General features: G+C 37.6%; 1 protein-coding gene across 50 annotated transcripts in view; it reads right to left on the bottom strand.

Moving 5' to 3' along the window:
- Positions 1 to 1,901: 1,901 nt before the first annotated feature.
- The window catches only part of RIMS2 (regulating synaptic membrane exocytosis 2), a 589,976-nt gene continuing 571,668 nt past the window's right edge, over positions 1,902 to 20,209 (bottom strand). For all 50 annotated transcript variants that reach the window (XM_025994824.2, XM_072734082.1, XM_025994821.2 and 47 more), the window contains 5 exons: positions 11,330 to 11,471; positions 7,432 to 7,544; positions 6,783 to 6,884; positions 5,208 to 5,347; positions 1,902 to 4,782 (listed from right to left, as the gene is read on the bottom strand). In XM_025994824.2, coding sequence (XP_025850609.1) covers positions 4,564 to 4,782; positions 5,208 to 5,347; positions 6,783 to 6,884; positions 7,432 to 7,544; positions 11,330 to 11,471 — 716 coding nt within the window. In that variant the 3' untranslated portion in view covers positions 1,902 to 4,563. The remainder of the gene's footprint in view (positions 4,783 to 5,207; positions 5,348 to 6,782; positions 6,885 to 7,431; positions 7,545 to 11,329; positions 11,472 to 20,209) is intronic.

Here is a 20,209-nt window from a genome sequence, read left to right on the forward strand (position 1 = left end):
CTGGGGGCATGTTCTTCTCCAGGGAAGAGCAGACCTGGTCTGCAGGGAGTTCAGCAGGGCTAGCTCCCAATCCAGCTTGGCCCCAAATGACCAGAGAAAATTATTTGTCTCTTCAGGAGGACTGCTTGTACCTTCGATGAGACAGACCAGCAAAGAATGAAATGGTATTTTTAAGACGTTCTAATCAATTATTTATGCTCGTAATAATTAGCACTTACTTTATACCACTCAAGGTGCTGTGTGTTCTGTATAATTTTATTTAATCCCCATGGCAACCCAACGAACTGAGTAGTTTTACTATTCCCATTTTGCAGTTTTGAGTAGTGAGACTCAGAGAATAGAAATGACATTGTCAAGGCTAAACAGTGAGTGGCAGAGCCAGGAACCAGCTGATAGTGTATATAATTTAAAAGAAAAACCCAAACCAGTTTGTGTTGTAGAAGTTAGTCACTTATACTCTTGGGAGTAAGTCGGTACAGGCAGACAGCTTTGGTGGCTTTCTGACCATTCCTCTGTCAGCCCCTACAAGAGTGACCACCAAGGTCTTTACTGCTGCAGGTGGTGCCTCGATTCTGGAGTTCCTGGGAAAGTGAGGGTGTTGGCGTCAACAGCAGCCACGGTGGTAGGGTTTGGTCAGGAACCAGAAGGAAGAGAGTCCTGATGGGGAGTAGCAGGGAAGGACTAGTGTGGATGGTTTCTGAGAAAGTAGAAGGGCTTTTCGGGAGAGGGCATATAAGAAAGGCAAGGGGTAGAGTGTCTGGGTAGCTCAGTGGTTGTGCTTCTGCCTTTGGCTCAGGCCTTGATCCCGGGGTCCTGGGATTGAGTCCCACATCTTCTTGGGAGCCTGCTTCTCCCTCTGTGTCTCTGCCTTTCTCTCTGTGTCTCTCATGAATAAATTTTAAAAAATCTTTTTAAAAAAAGGCAAAGGGATTGTTATAATAGGAGTGTGTGAACAGCAAAGAGCTCATCAGAATAGGAAGTGTATACTGAATAATGAAAAGTAATCTGAGACAGGCACGTACTGAGCAGAAACGAAATCCTTGGAAATAGAATGGTGAATTCCAAGGATGGAGAGAGGACTCGATTTGGATTTCTAATCATTAAGCTCACTTTTAAATTAAGAGCCAGGGAAGGCTTCTATCAGAACTCTGCTGGGGTGTTTTCTTCCAGTTTGAGGAACTGCCTGAGAAGGCTATGGAGAAACTCACACCCAGAGCCGCAGGATAGAGGCCAATCTCTGGACAGGTTGGTATACACCGTGTCACCTTGGTGTCTCCCCAGATGAAAACGCACCCCCCACCCACCACAGAGCTGAACTGACACAGCAGCGTAAAGCCCACGGTCACTCTGATCACCTTCACCCTGTGTGTGATTCTCTACAGTTCTGCCATCTGCGGGGGTGACACTGACTCAGAACCCTCACTCAGTTTCCTCCCAGACTCTGGGAGCCGCTGAGTCATTGAACCAGAAAGCATCTCAATCCTGCCCCGGCCCCACAGAATAGTCACCTTTTTTAAAATCAGCAACTTTAAATGATGTGAGGGGAGATCCTGCGGCACTTTGAAAACTCACTCCTTAAGGATGCCCTGGAGGCTCAGTGCTTGAGCGTCTGCCTTTGGCTCAGGTCGTGATCCTGGGGTCCTGGGATGGAGTCCCCGCATCAGGCTCCCTGTGGGGAGCCTGCTGCTCTGCCTGTGTCTCTCCCTCTCTCTGTCTCTCATGAATAAATAAATACAATCTTTAAAAAAAAATGCTCTTTGCTAGGACCAGCAGTCTGTTTCTCTCATGGAGAAGTAAAAAAAAGATGATTTCATGGTTTTGAAATGACGTGTGAGTCCAGGGAAAGCTGCAGAGAGCTTGGGAGGGGGAGAAAAGTCAGAGAAAGCCATGCATACAACGTCTGTAAAGAAAATGTTTTATTTAAAGTGTTAAATACCATCACCAGAATGAATTTGATTTACATTAGTTGGTGTTCATTAGAGGACTAATCTGCCCCTTTTTTTTTTCCAACTGGAATTCCCTTTACTTTGAAAACATACTATGTACAGGGCAGCAATGGTCACTGGAATAGTGCTATTTACACGACTAAACCACAAGTCGAGGTGCAGACATGTGAAAATTAAAAAAAAATACACCAACTTTTAAATAAATACTGCATAATGATAAGTATGTACAAATATTCCATACAGTCATGTCCTTCTTATTAAAATTAGAAATAATTTATATAGGAATATGCACAAAAGATTATGTGACTGCATCTTAGTATCAGGAAAATGGTAAACCTTTATTCTAAGGGAGAGTATAGACACTATAGGTCTATTAAATCAATTGCTGCTGGTACACAAGTGTCTAAATTATTTCTGTAAAGTATTATTCGTTCTTTTAACAACTTTACCTGGGTCCATCGTAGATCTCAGAATGTCAAGACACAGTCTTGGTGTATTTCATATTGCACCACATAAAGAGAAGGCATTTTTAGTGATACTCATTTTAACTTTTGCACCATATCAAGCATGATAGTTTTTAATGGTCAGCATGGAATTTAAAAAGGAAAAAAAAAAAAAAAAAGAAGAAAGCAATTTTTGTGCATGGCCTTAAATGGTATATATGTGAATTTCAAAAGTTATTGCAAGAAATGAAAATCAACCTGTAAGAATGTGTTATCAAAATGCACATAAAGAAACAGAAAGAATGGGTGGTTTATTACATTAACCAGTGACTTTTCTTCTCAACAGGGGAACTTAAGAGAAACTTGACCTTGCAGCACCACCCAATGGTAATAACTGTCTGTAAAACCAAAGGCAGGGGTCCGACTTTTGGGGATTTGTGGTGTAGACTTTTGGTGATGGCATCAAAGAACTATTAATAGGCAGATTGACTTTCTTTGAGTCACCTAAAAATTGGAGCTTTAAAATTATTTGTTGCATATTTATGTTTACTATATTTCTTTAGAAATATAATTTTGTGAAAAATTGTATTTTACTACAGAAAAATGAATTAATAAACAGCCCTGTGTTTCAGGCTCCAAATTTTTAGCAGTGTTCTTCTATTCACATAGTAAATGGAAATTGGCTAAAGAAATTGCTTTAATTAATTAAAAAACAAAACCTAAGACCTTCTAGAAATAATACTTTAACCCCTGTATGAATAATGCTGGTGCTAAAAACAAATTTATTAGACATTACAATGGCCACGTGATTTTAGGGCTTTCCAGTAAACTGAACTTGGAAGGTGAAAACAAAAGTACCATGCACTGTACAATAAATTGCAAAAGTTCAAATATCTTCTTTATCAAATACATGCTGACTTACTTTAAGGTACTCCCAAGACATGTTGCAAAATCCTTTTCAACATGCTTGAAATAAAGAAAGCTCTTAGTTTTTTTTTTTTCCCTTGAGAAATTCATAAATTCAGAAGCATCTACAGCTCTGAATCAAACATGGGGTGTAAGGAGTATCAGGTCAAAAACTTGTAATCTTTTAGTATAATGTTCACTCTGGTAGGGAGAAAGAAAAGATTAAAAGAGAAAAAAGGAAAAGTGAGATGAGAAGAGGAAGAAAGATGTGAACGATTTGCACATATTTAACTTCATAAGATTTGTATATTTAACATGGAAATAAATCGAATATAGTATGCTTATTTGTCACATAAAGAGAATTTTAAGTGTCTTCTAGAAAGTATTCTCATTTGTAATGTCTGCCAAAACACAGACTATGATTAGTTTAAAGAATAAACATGGTGTGTCTTTGTACCACCCTGTTGCATTCTCTCCCCTTTTTAAAACCATGCAATAGTGAAATTTATTTTTAAAAATAATATAAATTGTTGAAAATGGCTGATTTTTATTCTTTTTTTTTGCAAGTTGCAGCCCCAAAAAAATAATTTAAGTATTCAGCTAATCTGTGTCCATGCAAAAAAAGTTTCTTTAATTTCATTCAGTACAGTGTAGCCACAGAATTTTGTTTTTCAGAGTCCAACACATCATGGCATTAGTGAATGGCGTGCCTGCTGGACCTCTGAAGTCTGCCACTGTTCACGGTGGACTGGCTGCTCCTGGTCACTGTCCAGAGGAGGGCTGACGTCTGTCCTGGACCACTTCTTTGGTCTCCTGCTTTTCACCTGATGCTTCCTAGGACTTCACTCCTTGACTTGTAACATGGCTTAATGACTGTATAGCTCTATTTTCTGTGGCATAACAGGGCTTGGGGGTCAGAGAAATGAGGAAAAAGGAACGATAAAAATATAAAGGTGCCATTGAAAAGGGCTTTTGTTGCATGAAACTGACTGATTCTTTGAGATTAATCCATGGCTTCAGATTGGACCAAAACTCAAGTGTTACTGAACTCCAAACCTGATAGTTCTTCATAACTCTGCTCTTTCACCTGAGGGCCATCTTTAGGGCACAATGTGTGCAACTTCCTCTGAGAACACAGGATCGCTTTGTATCCCTAGAAACAGGCTCAGAAGACACAACATTAAGCATGCAGTGTTACCAGGGTTTGCGACCTGTGGAATTTTTTTTTTTTTGTAACGCTGGTTGCTATGACAACAGTTTTACAGCTGCTATGAACGAGAGTAAGAAGGTCCAGTTGAACTTTCCAGAGAGGACTGGGACGCTCTTCTTGTCAGAGGGGCCAAGGTTGGATCTACTAGGGAGGAAGGGGGGAAAAGTTTGAACCATCCAATCACCATATTGGATAGCTCCAGTTCATCTAAAAGTATCTGGGCCACTCCCATAAAGGATTTGTGATCCATGCGGCCATAATCTCCCCAGACAATGATCTGTTGGCAAAATCAAAAGGAGAATAACATCAGTATAGTTATGTACATGGAAACTTGTAAACGAAAATACATTCAGTTAATGCGCTATCATCAAATATCAAGTTAAATAGTTGTATTTTAATTGTGGTATGGTTGTCTTTAACAACTGGAATCCAAAGGTGTACACGCATCCAAGTGTACTGGAATGTTAAGATCCTAAGCAGTCCAGGAAGACTGGAGTTTGTGTATGATGGGGGTTTGCAAGTCTATAGTTCACTGGAAAGGAAACAACAGTGTCTATGGCTTGACAGCACTGGCCACTGCTTTGACCTTTCCCAAGAATTTCAGCTGTAAGCAATGAAGAGAATGCAATAAGACATGTGGGTACAAGGTTTGAGTCCAAGAAAATACCTTCTTATGTAGAGGAAAAACCATCCAATAAATACCTGTAAAACCTTTCCTTGGGGACTTTCTTCAAAAGATAAAAGCTGTTGGTAAAGGGGTTCCAGCGTTTTTCTTGCCACCTTTGTTTTCTTTTTGGCTATGCAGACTCCATTATCCAATAGATACACCTTTACATATGGTGCTTGGGAAAGAACAGACAAAGGGGAGGGTTAAGTGACGAGCCATGATTATGGAATACCCAACTCGCAGGTGACCTCTGCAACAGCTTAGTTTTAGGCTGACAAAGCTAGCAATCAGAAGTCACTGGTCTTTCCACACGATGTCAAAATCATTAGAAAAATAATAGGTAATTATCAGCTATTTGGATAGTTTAGGCAATATTAACTCAGAGGCTCCTCTGACTTGATTACTATTTCACCATCACATGGTTATATATATAGATTTAAACACTGCATGAAATAAGGTAAAATGCTTCCAGTCCCTAACAATATTCAAGAAAGAGATCTTACTCAGTCTTCCATTTGTCAGTACTTAAATATAAGTAAACATCCTTGAAATCATATCATTTCATAAATAAATTATAAACAATGATATAATTTCTATAATATAGAAATACTTATGTAATATAATTATATAATATAAATAATGTAGCATACATTTTTATAAATAAAAATCATTTATTACTCAAAAGTGTTTATTGATGGTGGCATGGGTACAAGGCAAGGGTGGGGTTTGATGTAATACATTCACATAAGCTGGGAAGAGGCAACTAATTATGAATTCCATGGCTTGAAAGAGATCTGACTGTTCACAAAAGCATTTTCTTGCCTGTGCAAATTATGATATTCTTTATAGCACGGTGGGTTAACTAGCTCCACGACCTTTGTAAACACAATTGACCTTAATCACCCTGCAAGGTTGTACACATTATAATTTACAATTTCTGCAAGGACAGGGAAGTTATGAAATTCAAAATTACAATTCAGTCAGTGAAAGTGCCGAGGTGAGAACCTGAATTTCAGAATCCTCACAAATTGTTCTACATATCAGAGCTCATGTTCTAGACATCTCTGCACACTGTATCTGGAGTCTGTGTCCTTTTCCATGGCTCCAGGCACCTTAGACTATGACATTTCAGTATGAAATGTGTGACATCACAATAAAAATTGATAATGGTGCCTCTCTTTCTTTGTACACTACAGGAAGTAGAAGTTAGTATAATTAGAATGTCCTGTATCCAAAGGTTATGCTGCTTTGCCAACCCATATCTATTTTTATTCTAATGCAGAACTTTAATAATTCCCAAGAAGAATTTTGAAGCTCCAGATAAAGAAGAACACAAAATACCAGCTAAGAAGAAAAAGGAATTTTTATGTACATGTTTATTTTGCAATGGTTTCTATTAGCTACGGACTTATTTAAAAACTTAAATTATCGCTCAACCCTCACTGAATGCTTGCTTAGGATAAACGCACAAACTACTACAGATGACAGACTCATTCATTTAGTATCCTTAATTATCTAAAAACAAAGTTTTCTGCATCTCATCAAAACACAAAATCTCTGCATTGAAAAGTGTGGGTTACAAATAATAGCAGTATCTCTTCTGTTATTACCTGGCAGTGTCTTGGAACCTGGTTTTACAACAAGGCCACGAGCCCGAATGATTTCCACCTCCAACTGTCCCTTTTTGTCCATCATTCCTACCTGAATGTCACCTAATGATGTGTGAGGAGGAAACAGACAGGGCTTAGTGAACAAATGCAGTAAGAAACATGTTTGTGCCAAAGGTGTTGGTTTTATATCATTTCATCATTTCCCGTATATTTCCTACATTCAAATTTATTTATTTATTTATTCTTTTAAAAATATTTATTTATTAAAAAAAAAGATTTATTTATTTATTTGAGAGAACTAGGCAGAGAGACTGAGCAGAAGGAGGAGACAAGCAGACTCTAGAGGTGAGCGCAGAGCCTGATGCAGGGCCTGAACCTGAGACCCTGAGATCATGACCTGAGCCAAAATCAAGAGTCGGAGCCACCCAGGCACCCCTACATTCAAATATGCTTAAAATTTATCAGTGACATCTTACTTTAAAAAGCATATAAATTAAATTGGAAAAAATCAGCTAAAATTTTTTTAATTGGTAAAATAAAAATACTTATTCTTGCTGACAATACTGTTAAAGATCCTATGACACCAAAGAATGTAATTTTCAATAATCTGAAAGGGGAAATAATGAAACCACATAACAGAAATTCTTACCCATTGCAGGTGTAGCCAGAGTCTGACGCCCCACGAGCTGGGCAGGGCCAAGGCCATCCAGGAAATCGCTGAACTGGCTATCAGAGGCCAGGCGGACACCAGGGAAAATCAGACTAAAAGCAAAATAACACATGGTTTGATTAAACCCTCAACCCTTTTACTTTCAAGCATCTTGGGTTTCCCTCTTGCTCCCATCCTGTAGCAGGAGCAGTTGCCACCACGATTTTGCCCCCCCCTTTTTTTTTTTAAGATTTTATTTATTTATTCATGAAAGACACACAGAAAGAGAGGCAGAGACACAGACAGAGGGAGAAGCAGGCTCCATGCAGGGAGCCCGACGTGGGACTGCATCCGAGGTCTCCAGGATCATGCCCCAGGCCGAAGGCGGCGCTAAACCCCTCAGCCACCTGGGCTGCCTGATTTTGCCCTTTCTACTAATTGGATCTCAGCACCTCACTTTACTTCCCATGACTCTTCCTTTCTTATTCTCTAGCAGCCCATGTATGTCACCAGAAGCACCTGTCACACCATATCACAGGCTGCTGTGTATGTGTCTTTCTCCTCCTTGTCTGGAGGGCATGGGCTGTGATTTTTATCGTTAGCACTCAGTACCTACTGAGTGCCTACGCCACGACAGGCATTATCGGATTTAATTCTTTTAGCTGTACTAGGAGATAGATTCTATTATCTAACTTGTTTTATAGATGAAGAAACTCTTCTAGATCATTCCCATCAGTACACAAACTGTTATTCTTCTACTCAAAAAAAAAAAAAAACTTCTACCTTAAAAAAAATTCCACTTAAAAAAAATCTTTTCTAATTCCCACCCCACTTCTTTACTCAAAGTTCTGAGTTCACTCTATGTGCTCTCTGCAATTTCTTTTTTCTTGTTCCCCTTGAAACTCTATATAGTTTTTCCTTCCTCTCTTGCTTGCTTGATTTTTCTCCACTCTACCAAAGTTTCTCTGACCACGGTTACATAACGGCCACATGGTAAACCCAACTGTGAATACTCAGCACTTGTTTGATTTAACATATCAGTATCAGCTGACATAATCGAGCCTTACCTCCTCCTTGTCCACTGTGCTTCCCAGACCCTCTGGTTCCAATTTTCCCCTTTGGCCACTCTACCCCAGTCTCCATCACTGTTTCTACCACTGAATATTGGGAGCTTGATGCTTTGACTTCCTATTTTTTCTGCATACCTCAATCTCCTTGGTAATCTCATGCAGTTTCATGGTTTTAAGTCCCATTTATGCTGATATGGCCTATATTGACATCTCCAGTTTGGATCACAGACCTGTATTCGATCTGCTTTGTCAACATATCTGTTTGGATGTCTGATAGATAACTGATATTTAACCTGTCTCAAACTGACTCCCAACCTCAAAACAAACAAAAATCCAAACTGTGTTCCTTTTAGGCGATTCTCATCTTAAATGCAACTTCATTTTTCCAATTGTCCAACCTTGAGGTAATCTTTCTTCTTTGTTATGGACTGAACCTTGTCCCCCCACCAATGCATATGTTGAAGCCTTAACCCCTAGTATGACTGTACGTGGAGATAGGGCCTTTAAAGAAGTAATTAGAGTTAAATGAGGTCATAAGGGTGGGGCCCTAATCTATTGTGGCTGGTATCCTTCTAAGTAGAACAAAAGACATCAGGCATATGCATGCACAGAAGAAATACCATACGAGCACACAGCAAGGAGGAGGCCATCTGAAAGCCAAGGAGAGAGGTCTCAGGAGAAACCAAACCCATAACACCTTGCTATTGAATTTCTAGCCTCCAGAGCTATGAGAATATAAACTTCTGTTGTTTAAGCTACCCAATCTTTGGTATTTTGTGAGGGCAGCCCTAGCAATGAATACACCCCTGTTCTCTCACTACTCATCAGATGAATCAATAAATCTTATTGGCTCTACTGTCAAAATGCATCCAGAATCTGACCTTGCTAATCCTATCACTGTGGTCTGAGCATATTACTGAACAGCCCTTTGAATGATCCTTCTGTGGCCAAATTTACTTTCCACCCTTACAGCAATCAGGACTTAACATTCAAGTCAGATAATAGCAGGACCCCACGCAAACCCTCCACCGGTTTCTCAACCCTCTCAGAGTAAAAGCAAAGTCCTCATAATGATACAAAGATGGCACAAGCTGTCCACCCCTGCCCCCATCTTAATTACTATGCCTGCCCTCGGTCCACAGTGCTTCAGCTTGGAATATTCTTCTCCGAATGTCCACATTCTTCAAATCTTTGCTCAAATATGTTGCTTTCCCTATCTACCCTACATAAAACTTACCTTTACCCTCTCTCAGCTCTCTCCCTTTCTTTTTCTTTCTCTTCACACTTATACTACCTAATCTACACTATATTTTATGATTTTTCCTTATATATATACATATTAACAACTTTTCTTGTTTATTATCCATCTTATCTATTAGACTGTAAATTTGGCGAGGGTAGGGTTTTGTTTTCTGGTTTTTGTTTTTGCTTTGTTTGCTAATCTATCTCCAGCATCTAGAACCATGCCTGGAATATTGTAAGCTCTTAATAAATACTTGTTAAGAAAAATAATTAAAATGAAACTGAGAAAAATTAAATAACTTGCCTAAGTTTCTACAGTTCCATAAAAGAGATAAGAACTTAAGCCTATGTGATTTTAAAGCCTATAGTCTTAACCACTAATTGATTTTGGCCTTCTTGTATGACTTATATCCCCAACTCAGCCCAGTGCCTAGAACACTGGAAGGCGTAGAAATATTTGTTGAATGAAAAAAAAAAAAAGAAATATTTGTTGAATGAATGTACGAGTATTTATCCCATTTTTCTTATAAGACCTAAACATCTGAGGTGCTGGGGGCCACAATTTGGACATTTTTGTATCCCTCACAGTATCTAACACAGTGCTCTGCAATGATGAAAGCTCAGTGCACATTCATTTTTCAACTGCTTCTCCATCTCTTTTAAGACTTCCTTAATTAACATCAAATCCATTTCTCCTCCCAATCTTAATTTCCAAATATAGTTAATCTCAATATTTTAATGTTTCTGTTAGCATCCCATACAACCTTAGTGAAAAAAGTATGGAAACCATATATATCTCCTGTGTTTATATAATCGCACTGGACAAATGTTCCCAATGGCACATCATCAATACTCTGCCTCCTGTCTGTGAATTAGCTAGATGCATGCTGTCTAAATGTCTGATGCTTCCATCATGATGACAGAGTGAGGTCAGTAAACCCCATTTTCCTATATTAACGTCCTTTATGCACCCATCTATGGATCTGTAGTTGCTGATTATTGTCAATTTGTTGATGTCAGGGCTACACAGTGTTGAAAAATGCTTTAAAAATATTTATTTAAATATTTAAAGAAAAGCTAGAAGCTAACTACATAAAGGAAAGTCTCACGAAGTTACTTAGTGGTATTACATCTATGTGAACTGCTTGTTACTTCATGGAACTAAGTATGTATCAAGTATTCTATAATTTTTAGTAATAACTCTTAAGAGCAAAGATTTTAAAAATTAGCATTATTCCTGTGGTGTAGCTCAGGGTGTTATTCTTTCTGTGCTTCTATATAGTTCAAGCCAGAGCAAACTTTAATGTGCATGTATTGTGACAGTCACTGTTTAGCGTCTTGCTATTATTAAAGCAAAATACTTTATCCCCAAACCTATATTTCCCTTGATATAAAAAGCCAGATATGTCACATTTCTCAGTGGTAGGTGAGCAAAAGTTCTCTTCACAGCAAATCAGCCAATGGAAATGAAAATGGCGCTCTCAAGAGTGTGAGTTAACTTCTAGGTAAGCATAGAGAAAGAGAGAGAGAGAGAGATGGTCCTTGTGTGCATGGAAGCGACGCATATCATGGCTGGCATCACTCACTTTCCTTCTGAGCTATAGCTGTTCATGCTGCCATCAGTCGATTCTCGGCTTGCCTGTCGAGTCATCCAGTTCCTCATTTCCACAGCCAGGCCTGTTTCCGTGCTTCGCTGGACAGTGCTCCGTAGCTTTTTACCACCTGCTTCTGCACAGACAGAAAAACAAGAAGCATGATAGTTTTGTCATCACCATCTGGTAACGAGAAATACTCCACCAAAGTGGTGAAGGTCCTTAGATGGAAAGAATTGCATAAATACAAAGTGCTCTTGTTAAGGAGACAAAGAGGAAAGGTATTTCAATGTCTTGTTGAGTGGGATGAAAATACTCTAAAAACATCTTCAAGAGGCACAAATACTGTTGTTTCATTTCCATTTAAAGCAGTGTTCGAGTTGGTCACAAAAGAAACAAAAAGGCTCTCAAGGAAAGCAAAATAAACTTTGTTTTCATTGTAATATTTAAATACAACGTTAATTTATGCCTGCCTATTTCTTTTTCCTTTCTTTTGATCATAGTGAAATCATTAAGCCTTGTCTTTATTTCCAAAGAACAGGTGATGCATCAATGTCAGTTCTAACCTTAGCTCTCACACAAAAACCTGATTTTGTAAGGTAACTGATATTAGAAGGCAAAGAAAGCTGTACAAAGGAGATAAAGTGTCAGATAATAGTTTCACAACTGTGGGTAACTTTCAGAGAAACTCTCAAAGGGTAGGCAAAAACCTAGCAATGCCATGTGAAAAGAGTTTTCTAATTTGGGATCCTGGGTAGTCATGTCCTTAAGGACCTTTGAATAGCTTGAAATATGAGATTTACTTATAGAAGCCAATTAGAAGACCAAATAGGAAACTGAGTCAGAAACCACATATGTGATATAGGGTAAGAAGTATGAGTGATTTGGAGGGGTCAGGGAGGAAGGAGCTTCACAGAAGGAGTGGGGTTTTTGCTGGGCTTGTGAAATGGGTACACTGGGACCTAAGAGGCAAGAAGGACGGGTTTTGGGCCAAGGGAAGTGCCTGGACAGAAGCATGAAGGGAGGAAGAACCATGTGCAGTTGAGGGATGATGCAAACAACCAGATGAAGAGTCATGATGGGGGCTCGTCAGACAACAGCCTGAGCCCAGAACACAAAGGGCCTTGCATGTTGGAATGTGGAGTGGAGAGGCTACTAAGGCTGGAGCCACTGCATGACAGTCCGAACTATTTGTCTTAATTTACTTCTTGTCAGTCCTCAATATTTATCTACACTGATCATGCATATCATTAGCTTTTTGGGGTATGGCAGGCTCTTTTAATGCCTGGTATTAATAATTTAATTTCATATCGATAAACATTTGCTGATATTGACCATGACTTCTTGAAATTCATCTTGCCATACCTCTTCTAATATTTGCTCACCATCTTGGAACACTGCTTTAAATTTCATCTATTCTTTACTTCCAATCTTGATGTACACCAAAATGCTCTAGAAAGTTTATATCAAAGAAAAGTTATGATTGATCTACACCTCAGTTCCATAATCTAAGGCTGATATTTTAGGAAATTGATGGTAAACATGTTGTACTGATATAAACTATAAGACAATCAAAAGCATCCCTTATTGATGAGGGAAGGCTATTCTTTGCAGAGAAATATTAGTTTAAATACATTTAATAAATGTAAAAGAAATGATAAAAATGTAAAATGACCAATTTGTAATCTCCAAAGGAATAAATGATTCAGATAAGGCACATCAGTAGATGGTAACAGCATTAGATGAAATGATATTCATAGGAGCCCCCCAAAAATCATTCCACTATTTAGTTCTACTTATTAAAGGTAAGCATGTACTTTACCACTGGGACAGCAACTAGCTATCACCATCTTAATCAAACTTAATAGCCCTAATAGTGGGGCAATCATAGGTACCTCCATACAGTACCTCCTATCAAGTTAGTCCAGACAAAAATATACAATCTGTTTCTAATTAGGCCTTTGGAACCCACTTGTTTTCTAAAACACAGAGGACAGAGTAAAAGATAAGTGACACAATAAAAAAAAAATCAGACAAACACAGAACACAGAGTTTTGTTCAAGAGAATTGGCTTAGTCTCTTCAAAAAGTCTCTTCAAAAAGTATCATGAAAACAAGCAAATATGCTAACAAGGTAGGGGAATTGGTCCAGATCTTAAAATATCATAGAGATGTAACCATTAAATGGTATGAGTATACTTTGGTTTCCTTTTGGGAAAAAACAAAACAAGAAACCCTAAAAGCAAAACACTCTAAAAGCAATTTTAGGACAAATAAGGAAAATCTGAACATGGACTGCATATTAGGCAGGATAAGAAAATTATTAATTTTCCTAGGTAGATAATGGCATGTATTATAAAAAATTTCCTTATCATTAGAAATACATGCTGAAATATTTAGTGCTGAAATGTTATACTGTCTGCAACTTACTTTCAAATAGTAGAGAAGAAAATATACATATACACACAAAAAAAGAGAAAATGTTTTTAGAAAAAGAATGGGGATGAAGAAGAGACCCTTGGTACTCAGAAATTTAATATTCATGATTATTTGACAGTGATCTCCAGATGGTCACATCCATTCTGTTCAGATGTGAACTGGAATCATGGAAGTTGCCAGGCTGTTGTGCAGGAGCCCGGCCAAGGGCTAGGTCCTGGCCTCTCCATGTGGCTGTACTGTTCTCTTCCCATGAAGGACGCCCATGTGAAAAATCACCTCCAAGTGAGTCGAATCACTGCAGGGGAGCTGGAAAATGTGGACTGAGGAATATATACAGGAAACACATGACTTTCAAAGGAAACGAGATTTCTAAAGGTGTCAGGACATAGATCCTTCTTATTTCACAGTGTGACTCCACCCCAGCACGAATGACTTGAAAACCTGCTATTACAGTGTGATGAGAACCAGTTACCATTTGTCCAAGAATAACAACACTGCATTCATTTCAGAACTCTAACAATCCCCATTTTTACAAACACAGCATCCACGAGGCCCAGCAGCTTACAGAGAAAGTGACACAACAGAAGTTTATACACAGTTTTTTGACTCCAAATTCACCACTAATTTCGGATTTGTTGTCAAATACAACCAATGGGTAGCCAGTGCAGCTACCTCTGTAACTGCAGATGGAAGGCCCCATGAGGAGCCACTGGTGGGGTGGAAAGAGCAGGGCACAGTGAAGGGGTCAGGCAGTCGTGTCGGACCGCTTCTCTTTGAATCCCCACTTAACCATATACAAGCTGGGTGACACTGAACCAGTTACTTAGCTTCTCTGTGACTCCATTTTCTCCAAATGAAATGGCAAAGACAGTAGTGCCTACCTCATAGAATTTTTGTGATAAGAAAAATAATATACTTGAAGTGCTTAGGATAGTGCATGATTCATAAAAAATATTCAATTAATGGTACTGTCCTTACTATTACTACCAGGTAGGGAATCAGAAAACATATTCCAGGCCAATCTGCACCACTGACCACCTGACTCTGTGGCCCACTCTGAGTCATACCTCGAGTCTCTGGCTCTTCATTTATGAAAAAGGCAGGGGATAGGGGTGGTGGTGACAGATGATCTCTGCTGTAAAGTTACAAAGTCTATAGACTTTGTGTCATTAGTGTATGATCATGATTAATGGCATAAATGGAGAGAAAGCTACTCGTCATCTGATGGAATCAGAAAACTGTAAGCAATATGCTGCGCTGTGTGTTTATGATAGGTTTTTATGTCTCTTAAATGTACGTCTTTTTAATTTTTTAAAATTTTTATTTACTTATTCTTTTTCTGTATATATTTTTTATTGGAGTTTGATATGCCAACATATAGCATAATACCCAGTGTTCATCCTGTCAAGTGCCCCCCTCAGTGCCTGTCACCCAGTCTAATATGCACGTAGACTTATTTAAAAGTAAATGTATTTTTCAGTACTACAAATCCTTTGCACGACATTCACTATAAAAGTAATTTAGTCTAAATATAATCAAATGCAGTGACTCACATTTAATGCTCCAAATGCTCTATCATGTCACCCAACTTAGAAACTGAATCTGGTTAACAGTGGATGTAGATGTCTGCATTAGATTAGTGTAGCAGGTGGAATTCTAAGATGGCCCCATGATTTTGTTTCTTAACCTGGCAAAAGGGATTTGGCAAGTGTAATTAAGGTTACTAATCAGTTGACCTAAAAATAGGGAGATTATCTGAATGGGCCTAACAGGAGTCTTTTAAAAGCAGAGTGCTTTCTCTGGCTAATTCTAAGAGTCAATGAGGGAGATCTGAGAGCCATGAGGGATTCAGAGTACCTTTGGTGGCTGGAGATTGAGGAGACACATGGAAAGGACCTGCAAGCAGCCTCTAGCTGCTGAGAGGCAGCAAACACACAGGGACCTCAGGCCCCAAATGCAAGGAACTAGATTCTACCAACAACTTGAATGTCTCTGGTAGCAGTTTTTGCCCAGAACCTCCAGACAAGAACTCAGGCCAGCCAATACCTGATTTCAGCCATGTGATACCCTCAGGAGAAAACTTAGCCATGCTCTGCCCTCCCAGACATGTGGCATCCAGAACCATGGCCTAATAAATGAGTGCTGTTTTATTCTGCTGAAGTTGTGAAAATTGTTAAGCAGCAGTAGGTAATTTTTTAGATACATTTTCTTTTAAACGGCAAGATCTGGGACGCCTGGGTGGCTCAGCGGTTTAGCATCTGCCTTTGGCTCAGGACGTGATCCTGGGGTTCTGCGATCGAGTCCCACATTAGGCTCTCTGCATGAAGCCTGCTTCTCCCTGTGCCTGTGTCTCTGCCATTCTCTCTCTCTCAGTGTGTGTCTCTCTCATGAATAAATAAAATCTTTAAATAAAATAAATGGCAAGATCTATGAAAATAACCTATTGTGACCATAGGAGTGGCCCAACTGAAATTATTCATAAGGACTCAATAGCCATGATAAAAAATACATATATATTTTTAAGAAGGTATATATATATGTGTGTGTGTGTGTGTGTGTATACATGCATACACATGCCACATACATATACATGTAAAATATATGTGCCTGTGTGAGTATGTATAGATGTTTAAAAATATTCAGGTAGCAAACTGTAAAACTAAGGGCCAGGTTATGTTGTTATAGAGCCCTTCCAACCACTGTGGTGTTAGGTATTTTCAACTATTGTGTATTTGGAGAAGGCACCTGCAGGTAAAAATCAAGTTCCTGAACTGCCAAACATCACAGGCAGAAAGTAAAGTCCAGGAGGTGTTTTTGTTATTCTCCTCTGCTTAGTCTGATGACTCATTTACTTGGCACCCACCGTATTCAAAGAAAGCCACTCAATTAAATAAACAACCAAAGCATCGGTTTCCCCTAATAATACCTGAAAATCCTTTGAAAGACTCCACAATAATCAAAAAGTCCTCTCTGCTACCAATCTGGAAACTTACCTAAACCCCGAAACGAGGCTCAAAATGAAATGTCAAACTAATGTCATGTCAACTTTTCAAATCTTGTATCCACAGAACCCATTCCTGCTTTTGCTCTCACTTGAGCAGCCTCATGTCTTATGTGCAGGAAGACTTACTGACAGGTCAGGATTTTCTTGACATGAATGTGGGAAACGATTTATGGTAATAGGTTTAAGACAGGTTGGTAGATTTTGAAGACTGACTAAATTTTTAGCTTTGGTCACCATTTATGTGTTTTGAGTTAGTAAGGCACTCATTTTGCATTTTTAAAAAAATTACCATTTTCCAGAGTGAGTATAATTTAAAGACGTCATTTGCATTACATTTAAAGAATTTAAAAATGCATTAAAAATGAGAAGTTTGAAAATTACTGATTTGTAGAATTTCTGAAGCTACCTGTAGGGATCCAACGTGCCCTTGTGGTTTATGTACTCCCTTATTGTAGCAATGAGAAAGTTGAGGCCCAGAGTGGCTAGCTCCCCTTCAGTAGATTTTCAAATTGAACTTTAATTCACCTAACCCCTCTAATTCCTCAAACTTGCAGGTATAAGAAATGCTTTCAGCCCTTTTTCCCATCTCTGTGGTGGCCACTGTGGACATAACTTCCCATTGCGGATTATGTATCAAGACATCAAGGATGTTGATTCATTTATGTTTGGTCCTGCAAGACCTCAATATCGGGATACTCATGAATAGATTGCTATAACTGCATATAAAAGCTTGTGTACTTATGTTTGTCAGGGCTTCTTACTATAATAAATGTAACTGAAGCCTCTGAAAGTTGGGACAAAATAGGGGCAAGTATCTGATAATTTCTTCTGAGTTAAACCAGGATCTGCATTAACAAAAAAATAAAATAGAAATAAGTAGAAATTAACAGTTGATTTCCAAAAATGTTTCAGGGCTTAACCCAAATCCATTTGTTCCAACACCTTTGTCATAACTATTACAAAAGTTATGTAGTTAATAGTTACAATACTATGAACTATAAGCAGAAGTCACAAAATCATTCACACTGGGTTTGTGTGAATATATTCACTTTTCCCTGCACCTCTTAAGTTAGGTGTGGTGATGTGAACTTGCTCCACCAATGAAATGTGGACAAAACTGGCCCATGTAACTTCAGAGCAGAAGCTTCAACCATGGAAGCATGAGTCACCTTGTCCTCCTTCCTTTATGTAGAAGCAGTTAGCAACAGGCACCTCCACCAGCCTGGGTCCCTGAGTACATGCACAAGTATGACCTTTCAGGGGACATGCAGAAGGAGTCAGACAAGAATTCTTTGAGTTAAGCCACTAATAATTTTGAGTTATTTGTTATCACAGCATATCCTAACCTATTCTGGCAGATACACATACAGTAGCTCTAAAACAGTTTTCCATTCTCTTGTAACTAATGGGTTCTAAATTTTTGTAATTTCTTCCTTTTTCCAACAACATTGAAATATTGACCACTTTGAATACAGTTGTTAATAAAAACTCTGCATTTGATATTTTATTTTAAACCTGCTTTCATTGTTTTTTGTTATGTCAGTATGCTAAAAGAAAGTTTAATCATTGTTCTTAAACTTCAGATTCATGTTTTAAAAATATTAAAATTAGTTTAATAAACCTTTAATTTTAGAATAGCTTTAAATTTACAAGAAAATTGTTAAAAAATTTTACAGATATTATATTACAGAAAATTCCAGTATACTCCACACCTAATTTTCCCTATTATTAACATCTTACATGGCTATGGCATATTTGTCATAGTTAATGAACTAATATTGATACATAACTATTGACTAAAATCTATGCTTTATTTAGATTTCCTTGGTTTTTAATCTGACTTTTTTTCTGATCCATGATGTCACATTACCTTTTATCATCATCATATCTCTTTAGACTCTTTTTGTTTTTTTTTTTTAGACTCTTTTTGGAGACAGATTTTTATTGTCCCTAATTCTTGGCATTCTCTTACATTTATAACTCCTTTTAGTCTGCTCTTTGTATGTGCAGTATTATAATTTACCATACTATAAACATACTCATTAATGAAACCACTTATTTTCATTAAAAAATATATATATAAGTTGAAAATACTCATCTATATATAAAAATAGAAAATATGCCATGTCATAAATAATTAATACTGAATATATGAAAATAAATTATCAATACTAAATTCTGTACAGTATAATGTAAAAGGACAGAATTAATAGACATATTTTAAGTAGTTTATTAAAATAAGCTCAATTATGTTTCAGATAAAAACTAAATTAAAATCACTTTTTCCAAGGTAATGATTCAGGCAAGGATTAGCACTGGATGTTAAAATCATTTGATGAGATGTTTTTGGGAAACCATTCACATGGTACCAAAGTATTATCTCAGAGATTACTTAGTAATTATAAAGGGAAATTTACATCTCCTCCTTTGAGGGAAACTGGTAGTCATCTTTATTTATTTATTTATTTATTTTATTTTTTATTTTTTTTTGGTAGTCATCTTTAAACCAAGTGATCAAACTTAGCATGCCTAAGCATGAGAAAACTTGATATTGTGTTTACTGATGGATGTATGAAGTTTACATCTCCTGCAACACTTAAACTGAAATTAACCATGTCTCTAGATCTAATGTCCAGTCTACAAGAAACACAGAAAATAGAGAAAACAATCAGACAAATCCAGATTGTTAGATGTCCTATAAGACAACTCTGGACTCTTCTAAAATCAGTATCATGAAAAACAAAAGGTAAAAGTACAGTTTTAGATTATGCATTAACAACCAATGTGATGAATAAGCCTTGACTAGATCCTGGATTGAGGAAAAAAACACATAACAAAATTTTAGCCATAAGAAACAATTTTGGGATAATTGAAAAAATTAAATATGGAGGAAATATTAGGTGATAGACATTTTTTGTTAATTTTATTGTTTATGTAGTTTTAAAAAAAAATTAGGAGATATATGGTGCAACTTACCTAACTCACAAATGTTTAGCAAAAATACATATTGTGTGTGTGTGTGTGTGTGTGTGTGTGTGTGAGAGAGAGAGAGAGAGAGAGAGAGAGAGACGCAGGGGAAAGACAGGAAAGATAAAGTCAATTAAAAATTGGTCCATCTATATAGTGGATGTTCACTGTACTACTTTTCTTTTTCTAAATTTAAAATATTTCACAATAAAAGTTGGGAAAAATTCAGTTGCTAAATTCAAAAGAAAGAAAGAAAGAAAGAAAGCTTCTGTGTCTTGACTTACTTCTATGTAGAGATGATTTGTATATAAAATCTACCTGCCTCTAGTCCTCATAACAGTGTTGTATGGTGGTTATTAGTACTGTCACTACATGAGCTGGCAGGTGATACAGGTGAAGCTTGAACTGAAACCCTAGCAATGTCAAAGCCAATGCTTATTTCTCACATAGGCTTTATTTTATTTA

The sequence above is a fragment of the Vulpes vulpes genome, chromosome 13, assembly GCF_048418805.1.
Source record: "Vulpes vulpes isolate BD-2025 chromosome 13, VulVul3, whole genome shotgun sequence".
In the NCBI taxonomy this organism is placed as follows: domain Eukaryota; kingdom Metazoa; phylum Chordata; class Mammalia; order Carnivora; family Canidae; genus Vulpes; species Vulpes vulpes.